This window comes from Loxodonta africana, chromosome 4, assembly GCF_030014295.1.
Source record: "Loxodonta africana isolate mLoxAfr1 chromosome 4, mLoxAfr1.hap2, whole genome shotgun sequence".
In the NCBI taxonomy this organism is placed as follows: domain Eukaryota; kingdom Metazoa; phylum Chordata; class Mammalia; order Proboscidea; family Elephantidae; genus Loxodonta; species Loxodonta africana.
The window spans coordinates 97,354,912-97,373,510 of record NC_087345.1 but is presented as its reverse complement, the minus strand read 5'-3'; the positions used below and the strand labels follow the sequence as shown (position 1 = coordinate 97,373,510).

Sequence of the window (18,599 nt, the reverse complement as noted above, 5' to 3'; positions counted from 1 at the left end):
TTGCAAACCTCGCAAGAGTCTTCCACTTCTAATCTTATTTCTCTTCCAGCTTTCTGAACTTTGGTAAGTATAATTGGCTTAGTTATCTAGTGCTGCTATAACAGAAATACCACAAAGAGGTGTCTTTAACACAGAGAAACATATTTTCGCTCATAGTTTAGAGGGCTAGAAAGTCCAAATTCAAGGTGGCAGCTCTAGGGGAAGGCTTTCTCTCTCTGTTGGCTCTGGAGGAAGGCCCTTGTCTCTTTGAGCTTCTGCTCCTAGGCGATCTTCATGTGGCTCCTCATCTCTCTTCCCCCATCTCTGCTTCTTTCCTTTGCTTGTTTAATCTCTTTTTTTAATCTCAAAAGAGATTGATTTAAGCCACACTCTACACTAGTCTAGTCTCATTGATGTAACAAAGACAGCCCATTCCCAAATGAGGTTATAACCACAGGTTAGGATTTAGAACACATATTTTGGGGGGGACACAATTCAGTCCATAACAGTAATCATCCTCTCCGCTGCTTAAGCCAGAAACCTGAAGCTCAGTCTTGACACCTTGCATCTGTTAATCCTATCCAATTAGTAACCAAGACCCACTGATTTTAAGCACATATTACAGCTTCAGTCTGTCCATTTGTCCCTATCTCCTTGCTAACCCCTAGGAATAGGTTACCACCTTTCTCCCCTGGACTCTCACAGTCTCCTCGTTACCACTTTGTCACCCACTAATCTATTTACTAAACAATTAAAAAAGAGAAATTAGATCATTTCATTCCTTCTTTGATGTATAATATAGTTATTCCCTTGGTGCTTGATCTACAATATTACAGAATATCACCAGATAAAGGGTTAATTAATTTAGTTGATAAATTTGATTTGTTTAATATTTATCCATTTAGTATTGCTGTAACCCTACTAAACAAAACCTGTTGTGCCGAAATCAGTTCTGAATCATAGCCACCCTATAAGACAGAGCAGAACTGCCCCATAGCGTTTCCAAGGAGTGGCTGGCGGATTCAGACTGCCAGCGTTTTGGTTAGCAGCTGAGCTCTTAACCACTGCGTAACTCTACCAAGCAGGTACAAATGGGAAATGTCATTGAAAAGATGACACAATTCATAATCCCTTGGAACATATATTTTAGTGAGAAAGATAACATTAATCAAATAATAACACAAATAACTAGGCATTTAAGAGGGAATTATAAGGTACTCTAGGAGCCCTAGTAGTGCAGTGGTTAAAGCTCTTGGCTGCTAACCAGAAGATCAGTGGTTCAAACCCACCAGCCATAATCATAAAGATTAGCCTTGGAAATCCTTTGGTGCGGTTCTACTCTGTCCTGTAGGATTGCTCTGAGTTGGAATCACCTCGACGGCAACGAGTTTCGCTTTCTGGTATCAGGTAATCTGAGAATATATAAAGAGGAAACCTACTCTAGCCAGAGAGGTCAGGGAAGGGCTCCATAAAGAGGAGTTATAGCCAGGGAAAGGGAGGGAAGAAGACTCTAGGAAGAGGGAACGGCATGTGCAAAGATAAGAGCAAACTAAAAAACGTAATGGAGTATGGAAACTGACAACTGCATTGGGATAGAGTGGGATCTGACTTTTCCCAGCAGTCTCGAGCAGCCTCTAGAAGCCAACTGCATTGTACCTTTAATATAATTCTTTGCAACCTAGTTTTATATATATGTATATTTATATATACACAAAAAATGGTTATATTAAAAACTTTGACTTGAATATATTAACAGGTTTCCCCTGCTATCCAAACGTAGAGTGTTCTATGAAACCTTTTGTAAGCCGAAATGGAGTAAAGCGAAGGAGCAATTATCATCAATTTAATATGGAAAAAATTTTCAACCGTTCCCAAAAGTAACCTATCAAATCATAACAAATAACACATAAAACCATCACGAGCTCTCTTAGGCTTTTCTGATCCCTAGGACACATCTTGCTAATGGATGCACAAAATAAATGGAGATAAAGCACAGATGCTAACAGAGCTCGAAACTATGACGCATGTTGCTGAGGTGCCGAGTGTAGTTCCAAGGGAAGGAGCTTGGTGACGCCACTCTCACTGCTCGGGGGTGCGTGCTGCCTCTTTAACAGCTGGCTGCAAGACAAATGCTGAACATTATTTCTGTTTTTTGCCTTTTTTCATACAAGCGAAAATCCTTTTTGGTTTTCTTTTGGTCATCGAAGACGGGTACTAGCGAAGGCCTTTAGTAAAAGTGAAGTGGTGTAAAGCAGCTTTTGAAAAGTGGGGGATACCTGTGCCTCGAGTCAATACAACAAGTATCTATTGACTTACTTAACTGTTGTTGCTAAAATAAAACAAAACAACCCAGGTTTTTTTCTTTATTATTATATCCAATTAAGATGATATTGTGTATACATAAAAATAATAAGATGACATTACATTATATTATGTATGTATTGTATGACTGTTATATATTGTAAAATGCATAATTAGGGCCAAAATAAATGGTATAGACCAGTGCTTCTCAACTTTTTACATTCTTACACTTTATAGTCTTAGTAAAATATTGAGGACCTCAAAGAGCATTTTTTTATGTAGGTTACTTGTATCTATTGCTATTTAATATTACAAATTAAAATGGAGAAATTTTTTAAAATATTAATTATTAATTTCAACATAAACCAAAAAAAAAAAAGACCAAACCTGCTGCAGTCGAGTTGATTCCAACTCATAGCAACCCTATAGGACAGAGTAGAACTGCCCCATAGAGTTTCCAAGGAGCACCTGATGGATTTGAACTATTGACCTTTTGGTTAGCAGCCATAGCTCTTAATCATTATGCCACTAGGGTTTCCAGTTTAAACATGGCCAGTAATAAATTCACTACATATTAACATAAATAAGATGCTTTTATGAAAAGTAACTACAAAAAAATTTAGTGAGGATAGCGGCATTATTTTACATTTTTTGGTTGATCTCTTTAAGAGAAAACAGCTGGATTCTCATATCTGCTTCTGCATTTGAAAGTTGCAATGTGTTGCTTTGGTTGAAGTATATGAAGAAGATCCAAAGATAGGTAGCTGGAAAAGGGAAGGAGTATTTAAAGCCTCTTCAGATAACTATGGATGTTCTTTGATGCCATGCAAGTGGTAGTTGCTCAAAGTTTAGTCGCAGTGTGGAATGTTAAAACCGTATCAATAAACTTTGTACATTAAAACCTGTTTTCATCTTGAATGAATCTGTTACCAACACATGGTTTTTATCACCATGCATTGGTCAGCTGGAAAGTATTAGTTCACTGAGTTAAGGAGATCATACAAACGTTGACACATTTCATTATACAATATGAGAAAAAATCACATGTGGTAACATTAGCTCCAATCTCATCAGAAAAGTCTTTGAGTATTGGGAACATGTCAAGTTCACAATGATGAATACAAGTCGTCCTAAATTCTAATACTAGATTGAAAGCTTGAATATTATCATTTGCAATAAATATTGTCAGTGTTTTCCTTGAAATGACAGTTTCATTTTATTCATTTTTGAGAAAATATCTACCAAATACCTAAGTCTGCATAACTGAATTTTATGTAAGTCTGTCAAGTAAAAATTGTGTTCTGTGAGAAAAACCGTCTTAGCTCAGAATTAAAAAATTATACACTTTTTCTCGAGTCAACAATGTGCCACTGAGATGCTTTATGTATACTCCCATTTCATCACACAGAATGTTGAAAAGCCTTCCACTCAGGGTCAAGATTTAATAAAGCATTAGTGATTGTTATTGTTTCCTCTAGAATATTCTTAAATGAGACTGACTTTTTTTTTTTTATTGTGAGTATACAGTTGTGAAGACTACGATGACTGCCAGCACAGTTTGGTGCTGCTGCTTTGTTTTGTTCTAAGACCCTAGCAGCTTTACTCGCTGATGCTTTCGCACCATCAGTGCAGATGTTAACACAATGAGAAAGGCAAATAATGTCTTAGTATTATCATAAAAATGATTATCACTCAGGAGTCCCCAGAGGTCCACGAAACACTGATCCATTGGCATAGCCAATAGTATAGTGAGGAAAAAAGAAACACAAACTCAGTTTGTTAGGAGGGCTTCATGGAAGAACTGAGCTGGACCTTGAAGGAGAATTTAGCTGGGAAGGGCATTTCAGGAGAAGAAATCATGTAAACAAAGGAATAGAGGCAGGAACATAGTCATGCTTGGGAACTAATAGTTACCATAAGGTGTGATGTAGCCAGATTATGGGGGATCTTGATTACCCACCTGAAAATTTTGGATGTTCTCCAGATGTCACTGGGAGTAACTGAAGGTTTTTGACCCATTCTGGGGCTTGATGAACATGTTGGTTCAGGAAAATCCATATGGTGGGAGTGTATAAGGTGAATTGGGGAACAGGAGAACTGGATACAGGGATTGACTGAGGTTTAATTGTAACCTAGTTAGTGAGGATCAGGAAGGGCACAGATGAGAGTGGTGTAGATGGGAATAGAGTGGAAGTGCTAAGTGCTCCAAAACCAAACCCGTTGTCATCGAGGCGGTTCTGACTCATAGCGACCCTGTAGGTTAGAGTATAACTGTCCTATGGTTTCCAAGGAGCACCTGGTGGATTCAAACTGCCTATCTTTTGGGAAGCAGCCATAGTTCTTAACCACTACACCACCAGGGTTTCCAAGTGCTCCAAAGGGAGAAGCAATATGAGAACTAAAGGAGAGGAAAAAGTCAAAGGTTACCTGCATATTATATTTTATAACACTAATTACTTGCCAAGGACATTGTCCGTTAGAGAAATGGATAAAAACCATTTTCTATATAAGGTCTCACCTAAGACTTTGTCTTCCCACAGAAATCAGAATGCTTCCTTTTCTGTGGTAACAAGGACTGTATCATGGAACACATTTCCTTTTTGCCATGCTGCCAGGAGGCTTTGTGCCAGATGTCATGTTAAAATCATAACAATTACAGTTGTCCCAACAGTTAGTGCATTTTTTTCCTCCTACTATCTCTGGCCCTGATTCTGTCTTTATTTGTAAGTCATTAATGTTACTGTATTCATTCTTCTTAACACCAGATGTCATAAGTCCTCTTTTGAAAGAGGTTGGGGGTTCAAGGGAGAATACAATTTAGCCGTAACATATTAACCCTTAAAATATTTTAACCATCTGTGGAATGTGGCCCTCCACTTCCATCAAATTTTACTTAGAACCTGAAGAAATCTAAAAGGCCTCTGACGTCCAGAACCAAAGCACTCAGGCATAATTTCAAAGAAATTCAACAAATTCAGTCAATCTGGTGGCCAAATTCAAAGCAGATTAGAATCAACAAATAAAAGGGTAGTGCAGGTAAACTGATAGCTAAAAGAACTGGCCCCATGATAGCTTGGTTGGTGGAAGAGAGCAAAAGCAAGATGCAGATGGAGGTTCCTAATGATTATAAGGTATGTGAATGCATTCAACACCACCAAGTATTCAGTAAAGAACTGTTACATGTGAAAATAAAGAACACCGACAGCTCACAGTTACTGAGCTTTTACTGTGTTCCAGGCTCTGCACGATTGCTTTGCGTGCATCATCTCATTTAATCTTCACAGTAACCATGCATTTCTTTTTATGATTTTCACCTTTTTACAGATGAATAAGTTTAGCTTTAAGGAGATAACACACACACACACACAAAGGCACACAGCTAGTTGTGTGTGGCAGAGTTGCGATTTGAACCTAGCTCTGCCAGACACCAAAGCCCCATGTTCTGTGCTATTATTTTTGGCTTCCTTCTACTTTAATTTGTAAATAATAAAGAAAGCTTAAGTTATGTTCAGTATCCTCTCTTTAAGATATAAAAAAAATACTGTGTACTCTGTTGAAGGCAGGAGTCCCTGGGTTCTGCAAATGGTGAATGCATTTAGCCGCTAACTGGAAAGCTAGAGGCTTGAGACTACTTAGTGGTGCCTTGGAAGAAAGGCACGGCAGTCTACTTTTGAAAAATAAGCCACTGAAAACCCTATGGAGGACAGTTCTACTCTGACATTTTCATGTGGTCGTCATGAGTCAGAGTCGATTCAACGGCAGCTGGTATATTTAAGATGATTTCTAGCACGAAAAGGTAAAAGTAGACTTTTTGTTGCTCTCATTTGTACTAAGTTTAATTATCTAAAATTCCATCGCCTCAGAGCACTTTGTTTTTCTTTCTTTTTTAAAGACAACTAACATTTATTATCTCACAGGGTTTCTGAGAATCAGGAATTTAGGAGTGGCTTAGCTGGGTAGTTCTGGCCCGAGGTCTCTCATGAGGTCTCAGTCAAGATATAAGCTGGGGCTACAGTTCAGTTATCTGAAGGCTTGGCTGAGCTGAAGAGCCACTTCTCAACTCAGCATGACTGTTGGCAGGAGGCTTTAGTTCCTCACCGCATGGACCTCTCCACAGGGCTACTCACCACATGGCAGCTGGCTTCCCCACAGTGAATGATGAGACAGAGGGAGAGAGTACATGCACACACAGTACAGAAGTGGTAGAAGAGATTATCATCACTTCTGCCATATCATTGGTCGCACAGGCCAACCCTGATATAATGTGGGAAGGGACCACACAAGAGTATGAATAACAGGAGGCATGCAATACTGGGGGCTGTCCTGGAGGCTGCCTACCACATATCATAAATATGTTCCAGAATGTAAGAGGGAAAGGAAAGAGGCTGTACCTGCAGACTTCTGTTTGTATCTCATTGGCCAGAACTGCGTAACATGGCTTCTCAAGGGAAACTAGGAGATCAGGTGTTTAGTTATATAGCCTGATGATGCAGGGGTTAAGAGCTCAGGCTGCTAACCAAAAGTTCGGCAGTTCAAATCCACCAGCCACTCCTTGGAAACCCTATGGGGCAATTCTCCTCTGTCATATAGGGTCATTATGAGTCGGAATCAACTCAGTGGCAATGGGTTTTTTTGTTAGTTTGTTTTAGTTTATAGCAGAAGTAGGAAGAAGAGAGTGGAGTTGGAAATAAAGCTTGGGTTAACCTGAAGTCCAGTGTCTACTACACGCACAAGGTATTTGATGACTGTGACTACTTTTAATTTATCTGTGTTGCCTGTTGTCATATCTAACAAGCATCTTAGTTTTCTAAAGGAGATTTAATCAATAGAAGTGTGAATAAGAGGGGCCCTGAAAATTAATTTTTTTTAAATATGATGACTCCTCTAGGTATTGCAGAAGTAAACCTCACACTGGTTTCTAGGTACCCCGAAAATATCTGATGTTTACTTAATTATGAACCATAATGCAGTTTCTTATGAGGAAATTTTAGATGATTTTCTCTTCTGTATTTTTTTCATTAGTCTGCATAAAATATCTTGGCAATAAAAATTCTGAAATCTGAAACTCTACCCAATGTCTGTGTTTACAGCCCTAACTAGATAATTTTTTCCCTTCAATAAACATTTATTGAGTGTTTACCATATATCATGTACAATTAGTGTACCCATTGCCGTCAAGTCAGTTGTGACTACAGGAGAGAGTTGAACTGCCCCATAGGGTTTCCAAAGAACGGCTGGTAGATTCGAACTGCTGATCATTTGGTTAGCAGCTAAGCTCTTAACCACAGTGACACCAGGGCTCCACAATTAGTGTAGTAGCTTATAAAATTTTTTGAAAATTTGAAATGATCTCTGTGGGATCTGTTTCACTTGATCTTTTTCCTTTGTTTTTTGAGAATATTGTTGATTGGCACAACCATATTTGTTTTGGTTGATTGGAGTAACCATATTTGTTTTCCATCTGTATTTAATCCCAAATTACATTTCTGAAAAATACCATACAACTTGAAAATGTGAGTGGAAGAATCTGAACTTAAACTGTGGACCTAAGAGGGATTGGAGAGGAAGATGGCAGAGACTAATGGAAAAAAAAAGAAGATTAAAGTGGGGTTAAGACCAGGGTGATCATACCTTCACTCTTCTCTCTCTGCCTAGGGACTAGGTAGGAAGAGGGTTCTATCTCCAGATAATAAGGCTCAAGAAGAAGAGGAGCCACACAGCCTTTGGCAGGTAAAGGTAGGGATCAGTACCTAAAGTGAGTGGGAGCCATGCCTCCAAAACATAGCACATTGGGAAGGGGGCTTGTTCCGTAAATGTACTGGAAGAACTATTCAACTTTTGGGGGAAAATGACGTTTGTACCTACCTCACACTAATTAATATAACTGAACTTTATTTTGGTCTTGAGATTAAAAAAAAAAAAGTTACTGTTGCGTCAGTTCCAATACATGGCAACCACACATGTTGCAGAATGGAACTGTGCTCCATAGGGCTTTCAAGGCTATAATCTTTCAGGTGCCCCTGGATGGGTTCAAACCACCAGCCTTTTGGTGAGTAGTCAAGTGCTTAACCATTCGTACCACCCAGAGACTCCAATATCTTGAGATAGGGAAGGTCTTTTAAAGCATAAAAACCATAGAAGAAACTTTTATCAGAAAATATACTTTTGGCTGCATAAAAATTAAAAAGTTTATGCACATCAAAAATACCATTAACAAAATTAAAAGATAAACCAAAAACTGGAGAAAAATTAATGTAGCATATGTGAAAAAAGTTAATATCTTTAATGTGTAAAAATCTCTTACCAATCAATAGGCAGAAGCAAAAGACCAAAACAGAAAAGTAGATGTTATAAATAAACAAAAACTGTCAACAAATGTGAAACAAGGTTCAACTTTACAATTATAGAAGAAAGAGTGGTGCCAGCAGTTAATGAGCCAGCTGCTAACCAAAAGGTTGGAAATTCGAATCCCCCAGAGATGGTTATATGTTCTTTTGTGTATGTGTGCTTTAGGTGAACGTTTATGGAGCAAATGAGTTTCCCATTCAATAATTTATGCACAGAGTGTTCCCTGACATTGATTGCAATCCCCGGAATGTGTCATCACTCTCCCCATTTCTAGCCTGAGTTCTCTGTTTCCATTCATCCGGTTTTCCTGCCCCAGAGCACTTTATTTCTTGACAATTCCAAATGGTCGATGGAAAGAGGATTTTTGTAAGGTTTTATTTATTTATTATCTGAAGTTAGTGTAAAACATTTTTGCACCATTGTTTTACGCGAGTCATTTGGGTTTTTTGTTTTGTTTTTAAAACATCTGTGTATCCTCATTTTCATACCACGAAGCACAGTCATTCTTATAAACTGCTTCTTGAGTTAAAGGAGAGAATGTTTTCTATATATATACACATTAACCAACTGATACCTGTTTTGTTGTCACAATCTCCTCCTTTGCTGGGTGCTAGAGGCTCTGATTTGCTTTTCTTTCCCTTGCTGTGAGTGACGTCGCAAACATCTATCCCAGGAGCAGTAGTCTGAGAAGATGATGGCCAAGGGGTATACAGGACAAAACAGTCAGAGGGGAAGTTTACAGCTGATGACAGGACTCTTGTGCTGCAAACCTTGAGCAGCTGAAAAGCTAAAAAATAACTCAGGGCAGTTCTTAGACTGTAAATGGAAACCTCCTGTGAGAGACAAAGAGCTTACCGAAGAAATCTTGCCATACCAGGAAAACACTTAGATGACTGTCAGACAGGTGTTGTAGTGATGGGTTGTGACATTATGGGAGTCTGTAGAGGAAGAATTGTATGGGAACCTAATAAAGAGCTAAGACTGGCAACCTTGATTACACCCTCAAAACAAAACAAAACAAACAAAAAACCCAAACCCACTGCCATCAAATTGATTCCGATTCTTAGAGACCCTATAGGACAGAGTAGAACTGCCCCATAGGGTTTCCAAGACTGTAGTCTTCACAGAAGCAGACTGCCACATTTTTCTCCTGCAGAGCAGCCAGTGGGTTCAAACCACTGACCTTTTGGTCGGCAGCCGAGCTTTTAACCACTGTACCTCCAGGGCTTCTTTGGTTACACCCTCAGTTACACCTTATTTGTCTTCTTCAGCTCAACTGTCAGAATAGCTACAGCACGAAACTCCCCCTTCTATTCATTCTCAGATTATAACTGCCTTCTATGAGATTGGCTCTTCATTTAAAATCATGAAATTTGGGGATCATGTGACACAGGTGACTGAGAAAAGAGGAACAATTCATAGCTATGGATTTGGTGAGTAAGAACTTCTAGTATCTCAGAGTCATAACCAGTTGGATTTTCCAAGAATTCAAAATAGATGTGCTAGAGGCAGTTGAAGGAGCCCTGGTAGTGCAGTGGTTAAGCGCTTGCCTGCTAATGGAAAGGTTGGCGGTTGAAACCCACCAGCTGCTTCGAGGGAGAAAGATGTGTGAGTCTGTTTCTGTAAAGATTGCAGCCTAGGAAACCCCATGGGACAGTTTTACTCTGTCCTGTAGCATTGCTATGAGTCAGAATCAATGCAATGACAATAGGTTAGAGGCAGTGGAAATATGGCTAGCTAAGAGCAACGCTTAATTTTGTTCACATGGACCAAGAGGCATTCGTTCAGAAAGAACAAGGGGATACTGCATGGTTTAAAATCAGAAAGTCGTGAATCAGGGTTGTATTCTTTCACCATACTTGTTCAATCTATATGCTGAGCATGTAATTCGAGAAGATGGATTACATGAAGAAGAAGGGCATTAACAACCTGAGATATGCAGATGACAACCTTGCTTGCTGAAAAGCAACAAGGATTTGAAGCACTTACCGAGGAAGATCAAAGACTACAGCCTTCAGTATGAATTATACCTCAGCATAAAGAAAACAAAAATCCTTCCAACTGGACCAATAAACAACATCTTGATAAACAGAGAAAATGTTGAAATTGTCGAGGATTTCATTTCACTTGGATCCACAATCAATGCCCATGGAATCAGCAGCCATGAAGAACATACGACATATTGCATTGGGCAAATCTGCTGCAAAAGGTCTCTATAAAACGTTAAAAAGCAACAGTGCCACTTTGAGGACCAAGGTGTGCCTGACCCAAGCCATGGTATTTTCCATCACCTCATATGCATGTGAAAACTAGGCAGTGAGTAAGGAAGACTGAAGAAGGATTGATGCATTTGAATTATAGTGTTAGTGAAGGATATTGATACCATGGACTTCCAGAAGAATGAACAAGTTTATCTTGGAAGAAGTACAGCCAGAATGCTCCTTAGAAGCAAGGATGGCAAGACTTCATCTCATGTACTTTGGACATGTCATCAGGCAGGACCAGTCCCTGGAGAAGGACATCATGCTTGGTAAAGGAAAAGGTCAGCGAAAAAGAGGAAGTCTGTCAATGAGATGGATTAACACAATGGCTGCAACAGTGGCCTCAAGCATAGCAACAATTGTGAGGATGGCCCAGGACTAAGCAGTGTTTCATTCTATTGTAGGTAGGGTTGCTATGAGTCAGAAGCGACTCAAGGGCATCTAAGAACAACAAGAGGAACAAGAGAATGGGTGGAGGGGAACCTGTGGTTATGAAGTGAAGTTAAATTACTGTTCCTTAAGACTAAGTATCTTAAAGTTGTAGATAGAATATTATGAAAGCCCATTAAGTCGTGAAAAATATGGTTGTAGGAATATTAATTTGGTCTCCAGCTAATCCCAGAATATGAGATTGGGAACTATTTCTTAAAGATTCAAAAATGTAGTTTAGGACAACCACTTGCCTACAGAATATTCTTTGGGGGGTGGTAGAAACTGAAAATGCTAATAAGTTAAAAAAAAAAAAAAAGGTAAATAGATGGGTTCTAAATCCATAATGGGATATTAAAAGCAAAGTGAGACACCTTTGAGATGTTGAAACTTTAAGAGGTTAGTCTCAGGGAGGATAATAGTACTCTTCCACATTCCATGGTACTTGCTGTCTTGTTTTATCACATCTATCACTTTATCCTTCCTAACACTTTGTCAAAAATATTTTACACTTACACCGTCCCAAATTCTTTTTACCAATTTTACACCACCAGATGAATCAGAACAAACGGACAATGGTACCTTCTAGAAAAGGAAAAGATGAAAACAACCACTATAGTCATGTCCACATTTTCTCGTTTCTTTTCACTTTTTGACTTTCCTTCATCTGTTCCCCTTCTTTTCTACACATTACCTTAAAGGAAGGCTAAACTGAGATTATGAAATTGTGGAAAGTGTATGGAAAAATAGGAAAGCAAAGAAAATTTGAAGTCATGTTATTTATTGAAAATCCCAATCCAAATTCTGTGGGTGTAAGGAACAGGTTAAATGAGAATCCCTTCACTGTGAGAAGGCTCTCCTAACTAAGCATCTTCCAACAATAGAAAGCTTATTATCAACCTTAGTCACTTACTGCCTTTTAAGGAAGCTTTATTTTATTTTATTTTTATTCTTTTAAACATTTTGTTGTTGTTTAGGTGGAAGTTTACAGAGCAAATTAGTTTCTTATTCAACAATTTATACGCTGCTTGTTTCGTGACCTTGGTTGCAACCCCCTGAACGTGTCAGCATGCTCCCCGCTTCCTCCCTGGGTTCTCCCTGTCCGTTTTCCCATCTTTCTTGCCCCTACTGTGGAAGTTTCATTTTAAAGGCCACTTCAGAATTTTCTTTTCATGTTTCCTATAGCTAGTTCAGAAGTTTTAAGACTATAATATTTAGAATTGTAAGACAGCTTCATTTGATAAAACTACAGCTTCCTTGGCATGGCCTAGAGGGTAATATTTAACAATAATTACGCTTGAGACGCCATGCCATCAGCCTCACCAGGCATGTAAAATGTGAGGTTCCGACAATAGAACCCTAGAGCTTATCTTAAGGAACTCTGGCACAGTGGCTAAGTGTTTGGCTGCTAACCAGAAGGTCAGTAGTTTGAACCCACCAGCCACTCCATGGGAGAAGTATGTGGCAGCCTGCTTCTGTAAAGATTACAGCCTTGGAAATCCTATGGGGACAGTTCTACTCTGTCCTGTAGGGTCGCTGTGAGTTGGAATTGCCGCAAGGGCAATGGGTTGGAGAGTTTATTTTAGTGTAGGGAAAGGGCAACAAAGGCAAATTGCATACACCAAATCAAGAGGCTCTTGGCATGTGAACATTCTCTCATATGGCAACAACAAAAGCATCTTTGTGGCAGAATCTAATGATATTTATCAATGAAATATATCCATCCCTTATGAGAAATGACTGACACTAACAAGTTCAGCTATTTGGGAACTAGTTAAAGACATGTACCAATGTAAAGTAGCACAACTATTTTTTAAGAATTTGTACATTGATTTAACTTGCCTCAGACATCATTTATAAACTAAAATAAGTAGTAAGTTCTAAACCAAAAGCTATGTATGAGTCAAAACAAATAACTGATGTTTGGATGTTACACAGGTGGCATGTAAAGTATAACAGGAAGTCAGTCAGCAGGAGGGTGATGACCTCCTAAAATTAGTATGGTACATCTAGTTAAATGTCTACATTTCAGAAAACATGTCAACATTGCTGAACCCAGGGCTGCCTGACAGTGCCCTGGAATATTTCTCCCTTTTCCTTTTGAGACTTATTTTGTAAAAATTAATTGTACAGAGGTCACTGTATACACTATTCCCTCTCCTCTTTCCTTAAACGGCACAACCCAAGAGCATTTGGGACACCCCCTACTCCCAGCAGCAGCTATCCTTTCAGGTAGTGTCTCACTGAACACCACATTCTGCACGTTCTAACGGATGCCAGGGTCCGCAGTGGTTATAAATCACCTCCATTTCTACTTAGAGTGCATTAGATTGCTTGGTCCACGCATCATTCAGGCTTGAGTGGGCCTTGCCCCTATCTCTTACTTCCACATCTCACACTGAGTGCTTACCTTTCCAGGTGTTTGCTGCTGTCCCCCATTTAGCAGCCAGGCGTCCAAGACCAAATAACACTGAATACTATCAGCCCATGTCACCCTTTACCCACTTGCCCCATTGCCTTTGCAATCTTTAGATCTGTAGATCATCAGTACAACCCAAAAGAACCTGCTGCAAAGGGATTAAATAATGGTAGTTCATTTGGGTCAAGGATATTAATAGGCAGTTCCCAAAATAAGTAATTCAGCTGGGCAGTATGCATAAAAAGGTTAGGTGAAAAGTGCAAATGAAGAAAACATACAGAGATGTATCGACTGCCTTATCGGGAAGTGCGAAAAAGACTATAATCAAGTCAGGGTAGAACCAGGCACTCTCATACTGTCATAGTCTGCTGGTGAGTGTTAATTGTTAGAGATATTTTGGATGACAGTTTAGCAACCTATATATCAAAAGCTTTTAAAAGGGGCATGCTACTTAAAATCTGCCTCTAGAATTTAGGCTTAGGAAACAGTAATTGGACATGTACACAAATATGTATGTACAAGGACGCTCACTGCAGCAATGTTTATAAAAGCAGAAAATTTGGAAACAACTTATGTGTTCATCAGTGGAAGACTGTTTAACTAGATTATATTACAGCCATTAAACATGATGCACTTTGGTGTGTGTGTGTGTACTCCAAAATATTAATGGGCTCAGCTAGTCGCTGGGAGATGAGATTACATATGACTTTTATTTTTTCCTTTATACTTTTCTGTATTTTCAGAATTTTTTTTTTTTTTGCAATGAGTACATATCACTTTTATAATCAGAAGAAATAATAGAGCCATTTTTATTCCAAGAAAAAAATAAACCGAGCTCCTGCTACATGGAAAGGCTCAGCAGAGAATTCAGAGGTGAACAAGACCTGGCCACTGACCTTCAGAAGTTTACAGTGTGGTTAACAGTGGGGCAGGAGACAGTGTGATTTGTACGGAAATCATCCTGGGTCACTTCTGAGTACACCTTGATCATCACAGAGTCACCACCAAGGGACATTCTTGGAACATTCTGACACGTTTGACTGTAAAACAGACTTGGAGTCCTCGGTTCGGGATACACTCTCCTACTTCAATGGGCCCCTTTTCCACCAGGCTTCTTTCCTGTCAACACATTTCTGAAAACCTGGTCCAGCCAAAAACATGCTCACTCACCTCCCCCACTGTCCCCCAACAGATACCATTCATTGAGCAGACTTCCTGTGTGGCTCCACAGTATGTCCACAAACTTCTCCTTATCCTAGTTAGAAATATGACACTTCCTTCCCCCCTACCCTGGCTTCTTCCAAAACTGGTCTTTCTATCTTCACCCTTGTGCCTGTTATACCTGCTGAATTCTTGGCATGTTTGAAGCTCAATTCTTGCCATTTTTCTTTGCAATTTGCATTTTCTTAACTATGAAGTATATTATAGGCTGAAGAGGTTATCTAAATAAAATTTTACTTGGTCTCTTCTATCTCTGCAGTATCTTGCACAGTTGTCTAAAGGAAAAAAAGCTCCAGTTTTTACTTAGGTTTTAGTCTGCCTAACTCCACTATAAAAAAATTAACAAAACCCAAACCAAACCCACTGCCATCGAGTTGATTCCGACTCATAGCAACCTTATAGGACAGAGTAGAACTGCCCCCTGGAGTTTCCAAGGAGCGCCTGGTGGATTTGAACTGCTGACCTCTTGGTTAGCAGCGGTAGCACTTAACCACTACACCACCAGGGCTTCCAGGGCGGGGGGAGGGGGCAGGAATAGGTAGGACTATATCTCAATCAGTTGCTCTTCAATTATGTGATTGTTTTGATATTGTTTCTTTGTCATAGCGTAATTTCTCAAATATTATTGGTAGACAATAAACCTTCTTTGCAACCTGCTGTGTATAAAGGTCGGCACCACTAATTCATATGAGCCTGGAATGGGCTCTATTCTCATAGTAGATGACAACCATATCAGGCAGGAATAGGAGGTGTGTATCAGTCAGGGTTCTCAGACTGAACAGAACCAACAGGATATATATATGTAGAGAGAGAGAGATTTTAAGAAATTGGCTTATATGGTTGTGAGGGCTAGCAAGTCTGAAATATGTAGGGCAGGCTGGCAAGAATAGGTATTGCAGTCTTGAGTCCAAAATCTGTAGGTCAGGTTACAGGCTGGAAACTCAGGCAGGATTTCTGTGTTTCAGGCTTGAGGCAGAATTCCCTCTCTGGGAAGCCTCAGTGTTTGCTCTTAATGCCTTTAACTGATTGGATGAGGCCCAACCACATTATTTAGAGTAGGTTTTTTCTTTTTTACTTTTATTTACTTAAAGTCAACTGATGGTAAATATTAATCACATCTGCAAAACACCTTCACAGTAACATCTAGACTAGTATAGACCAAACAACTGGCACCATAGCCTCACCAAACTGACACGGAAAATTAACCATCATAGGATGTTTGGAAATTTTAGAGATACAATCAGACAATATCACTTGCTCTTCAAGACAAGTTTCAAACACCCTTAAACTTAAACAAGAGATTAACAAAAAATCTCAATCTGACTGCTTTTTAGCTAGATCCTGGACATATAATTTAAATTCAGCATTTTAATTATAGGAAGAGAGATTCCTTTATCATGAAATGAGACTTTCAGTCCTAGTTTTGCAGGGTTATTTGAGGACCCCTTTTCAGGAGCCCTTGGAGCCCTGATGGCATAGTGATTAAGAGCTCGGCTGCTAACCAAAAGGTTGGCAGTTTGAATTCACCAGCTGCTCCTTGGAAACCCTATGGGGCAGTTTACTCTGTCTTATAGGGTCGCTGTGAGTCAAAATCAACTCAGTGGCAATGGGTTTGGTGGGGTTTTTTTGGTAGCCACTTGAGAAGTATTGTCGGACAAATGTTAATCAGCAAGTTATTTCATGAACTCACAAAGAACTGCTTCCAGAGTCTCTGTGGGGGCTCCAGGAGGGTGCTTAGTAAGGTGGTCTGCTCAGCTCTGACCAACCTAAACGCCACAGAGCAGTTAGATTCAGGCAGTGTTTCCCCAGGCCCTCTCTAACCCCAGTCTCCTTTTTTCTTCATCCAGAACGCCGACCTCACCATCATGTATCTCCCCCTTCATATAACTGAAGCATAGCCTTCAAGGAAAAGTCCAATGTAACCTTTCATTCAGAGATTGCTACTGAATGAATATCCCGTTACTTACTTTTTCTTTTTTTCTTCATTTAGATTGAATAAACCCATGCTTATGAGAAAATGTCCTACCAAGTGATTACTGCAAAATACTTACTTTGGATTCCTCTTTCTGTCCACTAGGACATTCTAACCACTTGTCCTATAGTGCTAGGGGTCTTAACCGGCTCCAGGGACAGGACTGGTACCCCCGTGTATTTCCTAGCCAGTAGCAAAAAACAAACAAAAAAGCATGTTTTCACATTCTCAAACTCATGGCTCTAGCTTGAAAGCACTGGGCAGAGCAATGTTGCTACTTGCGTTTTTGTCCTGATTTGAGTAAGGACAGTCCTGCCCTTTGAGGCTCTTTTGTTGAAAGAGCTACCCAGGAGTAAAAGGGGAGAAGCCAGATGAGAGGAAGGAAGCCTGGAAAACCTCACTTAGGTAAATCACCTCTGGCCACCTTTCTTATTTCCTCTCTCCTACATTACTCGGCCAAGCTTCTGTTTCTCAGCTCTCCCCTTGCGCAGACAAGGCATGTCTCCTCTTCATCCCAAGTGTGAAATACCAAAGCCAAACAGCTGAAAATGGATGCGGTCGGTCACTGTTCTACAGTGGTTGACAGGGTTGTTTTGGTTTATTTTGATATACTGACAAGTGACCGTAGGTAGTCCTTTTGCCTACTGAAACCTTTAACTTTTAGTTTAATATTAGATCAGGATGCCACAAACAACAAATGACTGCCAAATTCATGGGATCTTGTGTTCATAGGACCAGAGAAGGCAATGGGTGAAAACAGGTATAAGGTTGTAAACTATAATTGGAAATTTGCTTGGCATGTTTTTTCCAGGAAGAAAGGAGAAGTAGTAACAACTAGAGATTTCTGTTTATTGCCTTGGCATTGAAGACATCTGCCTAGTTAAGTGCTCAAGTACTAGCTGAATGGTTGGCGGTTCAGACCCACCCAGAGGCATCTCAGAAGATAGGCCTAAGTGATCTGCTTCCAAAAGGTCACAGTGGTGAAAACCCTACAGAGCAGCTCTACTCTGCACACATGGGGTCACCATGAGTAGGAACTGGCTCAATGACAATGAACTACAAAAAACAACTCAGGGTTACAATTAATAAATTATCCTGTGAGTTTAAGAGTTAATAAATTTCCCAAAGTCAGTGACCATACATAGCTTGAATCTCAAAAGTGACTTTACCTGATAAATCTTAAACCTTCTCTTCACTTGTTTTTAAACTTAAGCTGTTAGACAGGAAGAATTGAATTTTTAGGTTTTCTTGTGTTTCATCTTTTTGGCATTTGACTTAGTAGAGAAGACTAAAGATCAAATTTGAGTAGATACTGAAAGAAGGCAGAAGTCAGGACCTGAATAACCCATTTCTGAATAACCAGTCACCTAAGTAAGATTATGAATATTTATTCTGAGAGATTATTACAGTTTTACTTATTCTACATGAAGCAAAACATTAGGAGAGGAGTATTTTTTTTTTTTTTTTCAGCTTTCTGTCATGTCAATGGCCTGTTGAATGAACTAGGTCTATCATGGAAGTTATTACTGAAAATTGAAAAATCCTTTTTTGTTGTTGTTTTTAAACAGCCACACATTTTTTGTTCATAATTTAGGCTAGTTCTCTTGTTTGCTACATACTTTTCCCAACTCGTGTTGAGTTTCTCCACTTTCCCCCAATTGCTTAGAAG

The 18,599-nt window shown here is 39.4% G+C and overlaps 1 protein-coding gene across 5 annotated transcripts in view; it reads left to right on the top strand.

Moving 5' to 3' along the window:
* ANO6 (anoctamin 6) overlaps positions 1–18,599 on the top strand; it is a 230,075-nt gene that overhangs the window by 100,768 nt on the left and 110,708 nt on the right. For 3 of the 5 annotated variants that reach the window (XM_064284358.1, XM_064284355.1, XM_064284356.1), the window contains one exon: positions 7,936–8,010. The exons of the other annotated variants lie outside the window; for them this stretch is intronic. In XM_064284358.1, coding sequence (XP_064140428.1) covers positions 7,936–8,010 — 75 coding nt within the window. The remainder of the gene's footprint in view (positions 1–7,935; positions 8,011–18,599) is intronic. 5 annotated transcript variants of the gene reach the window in all.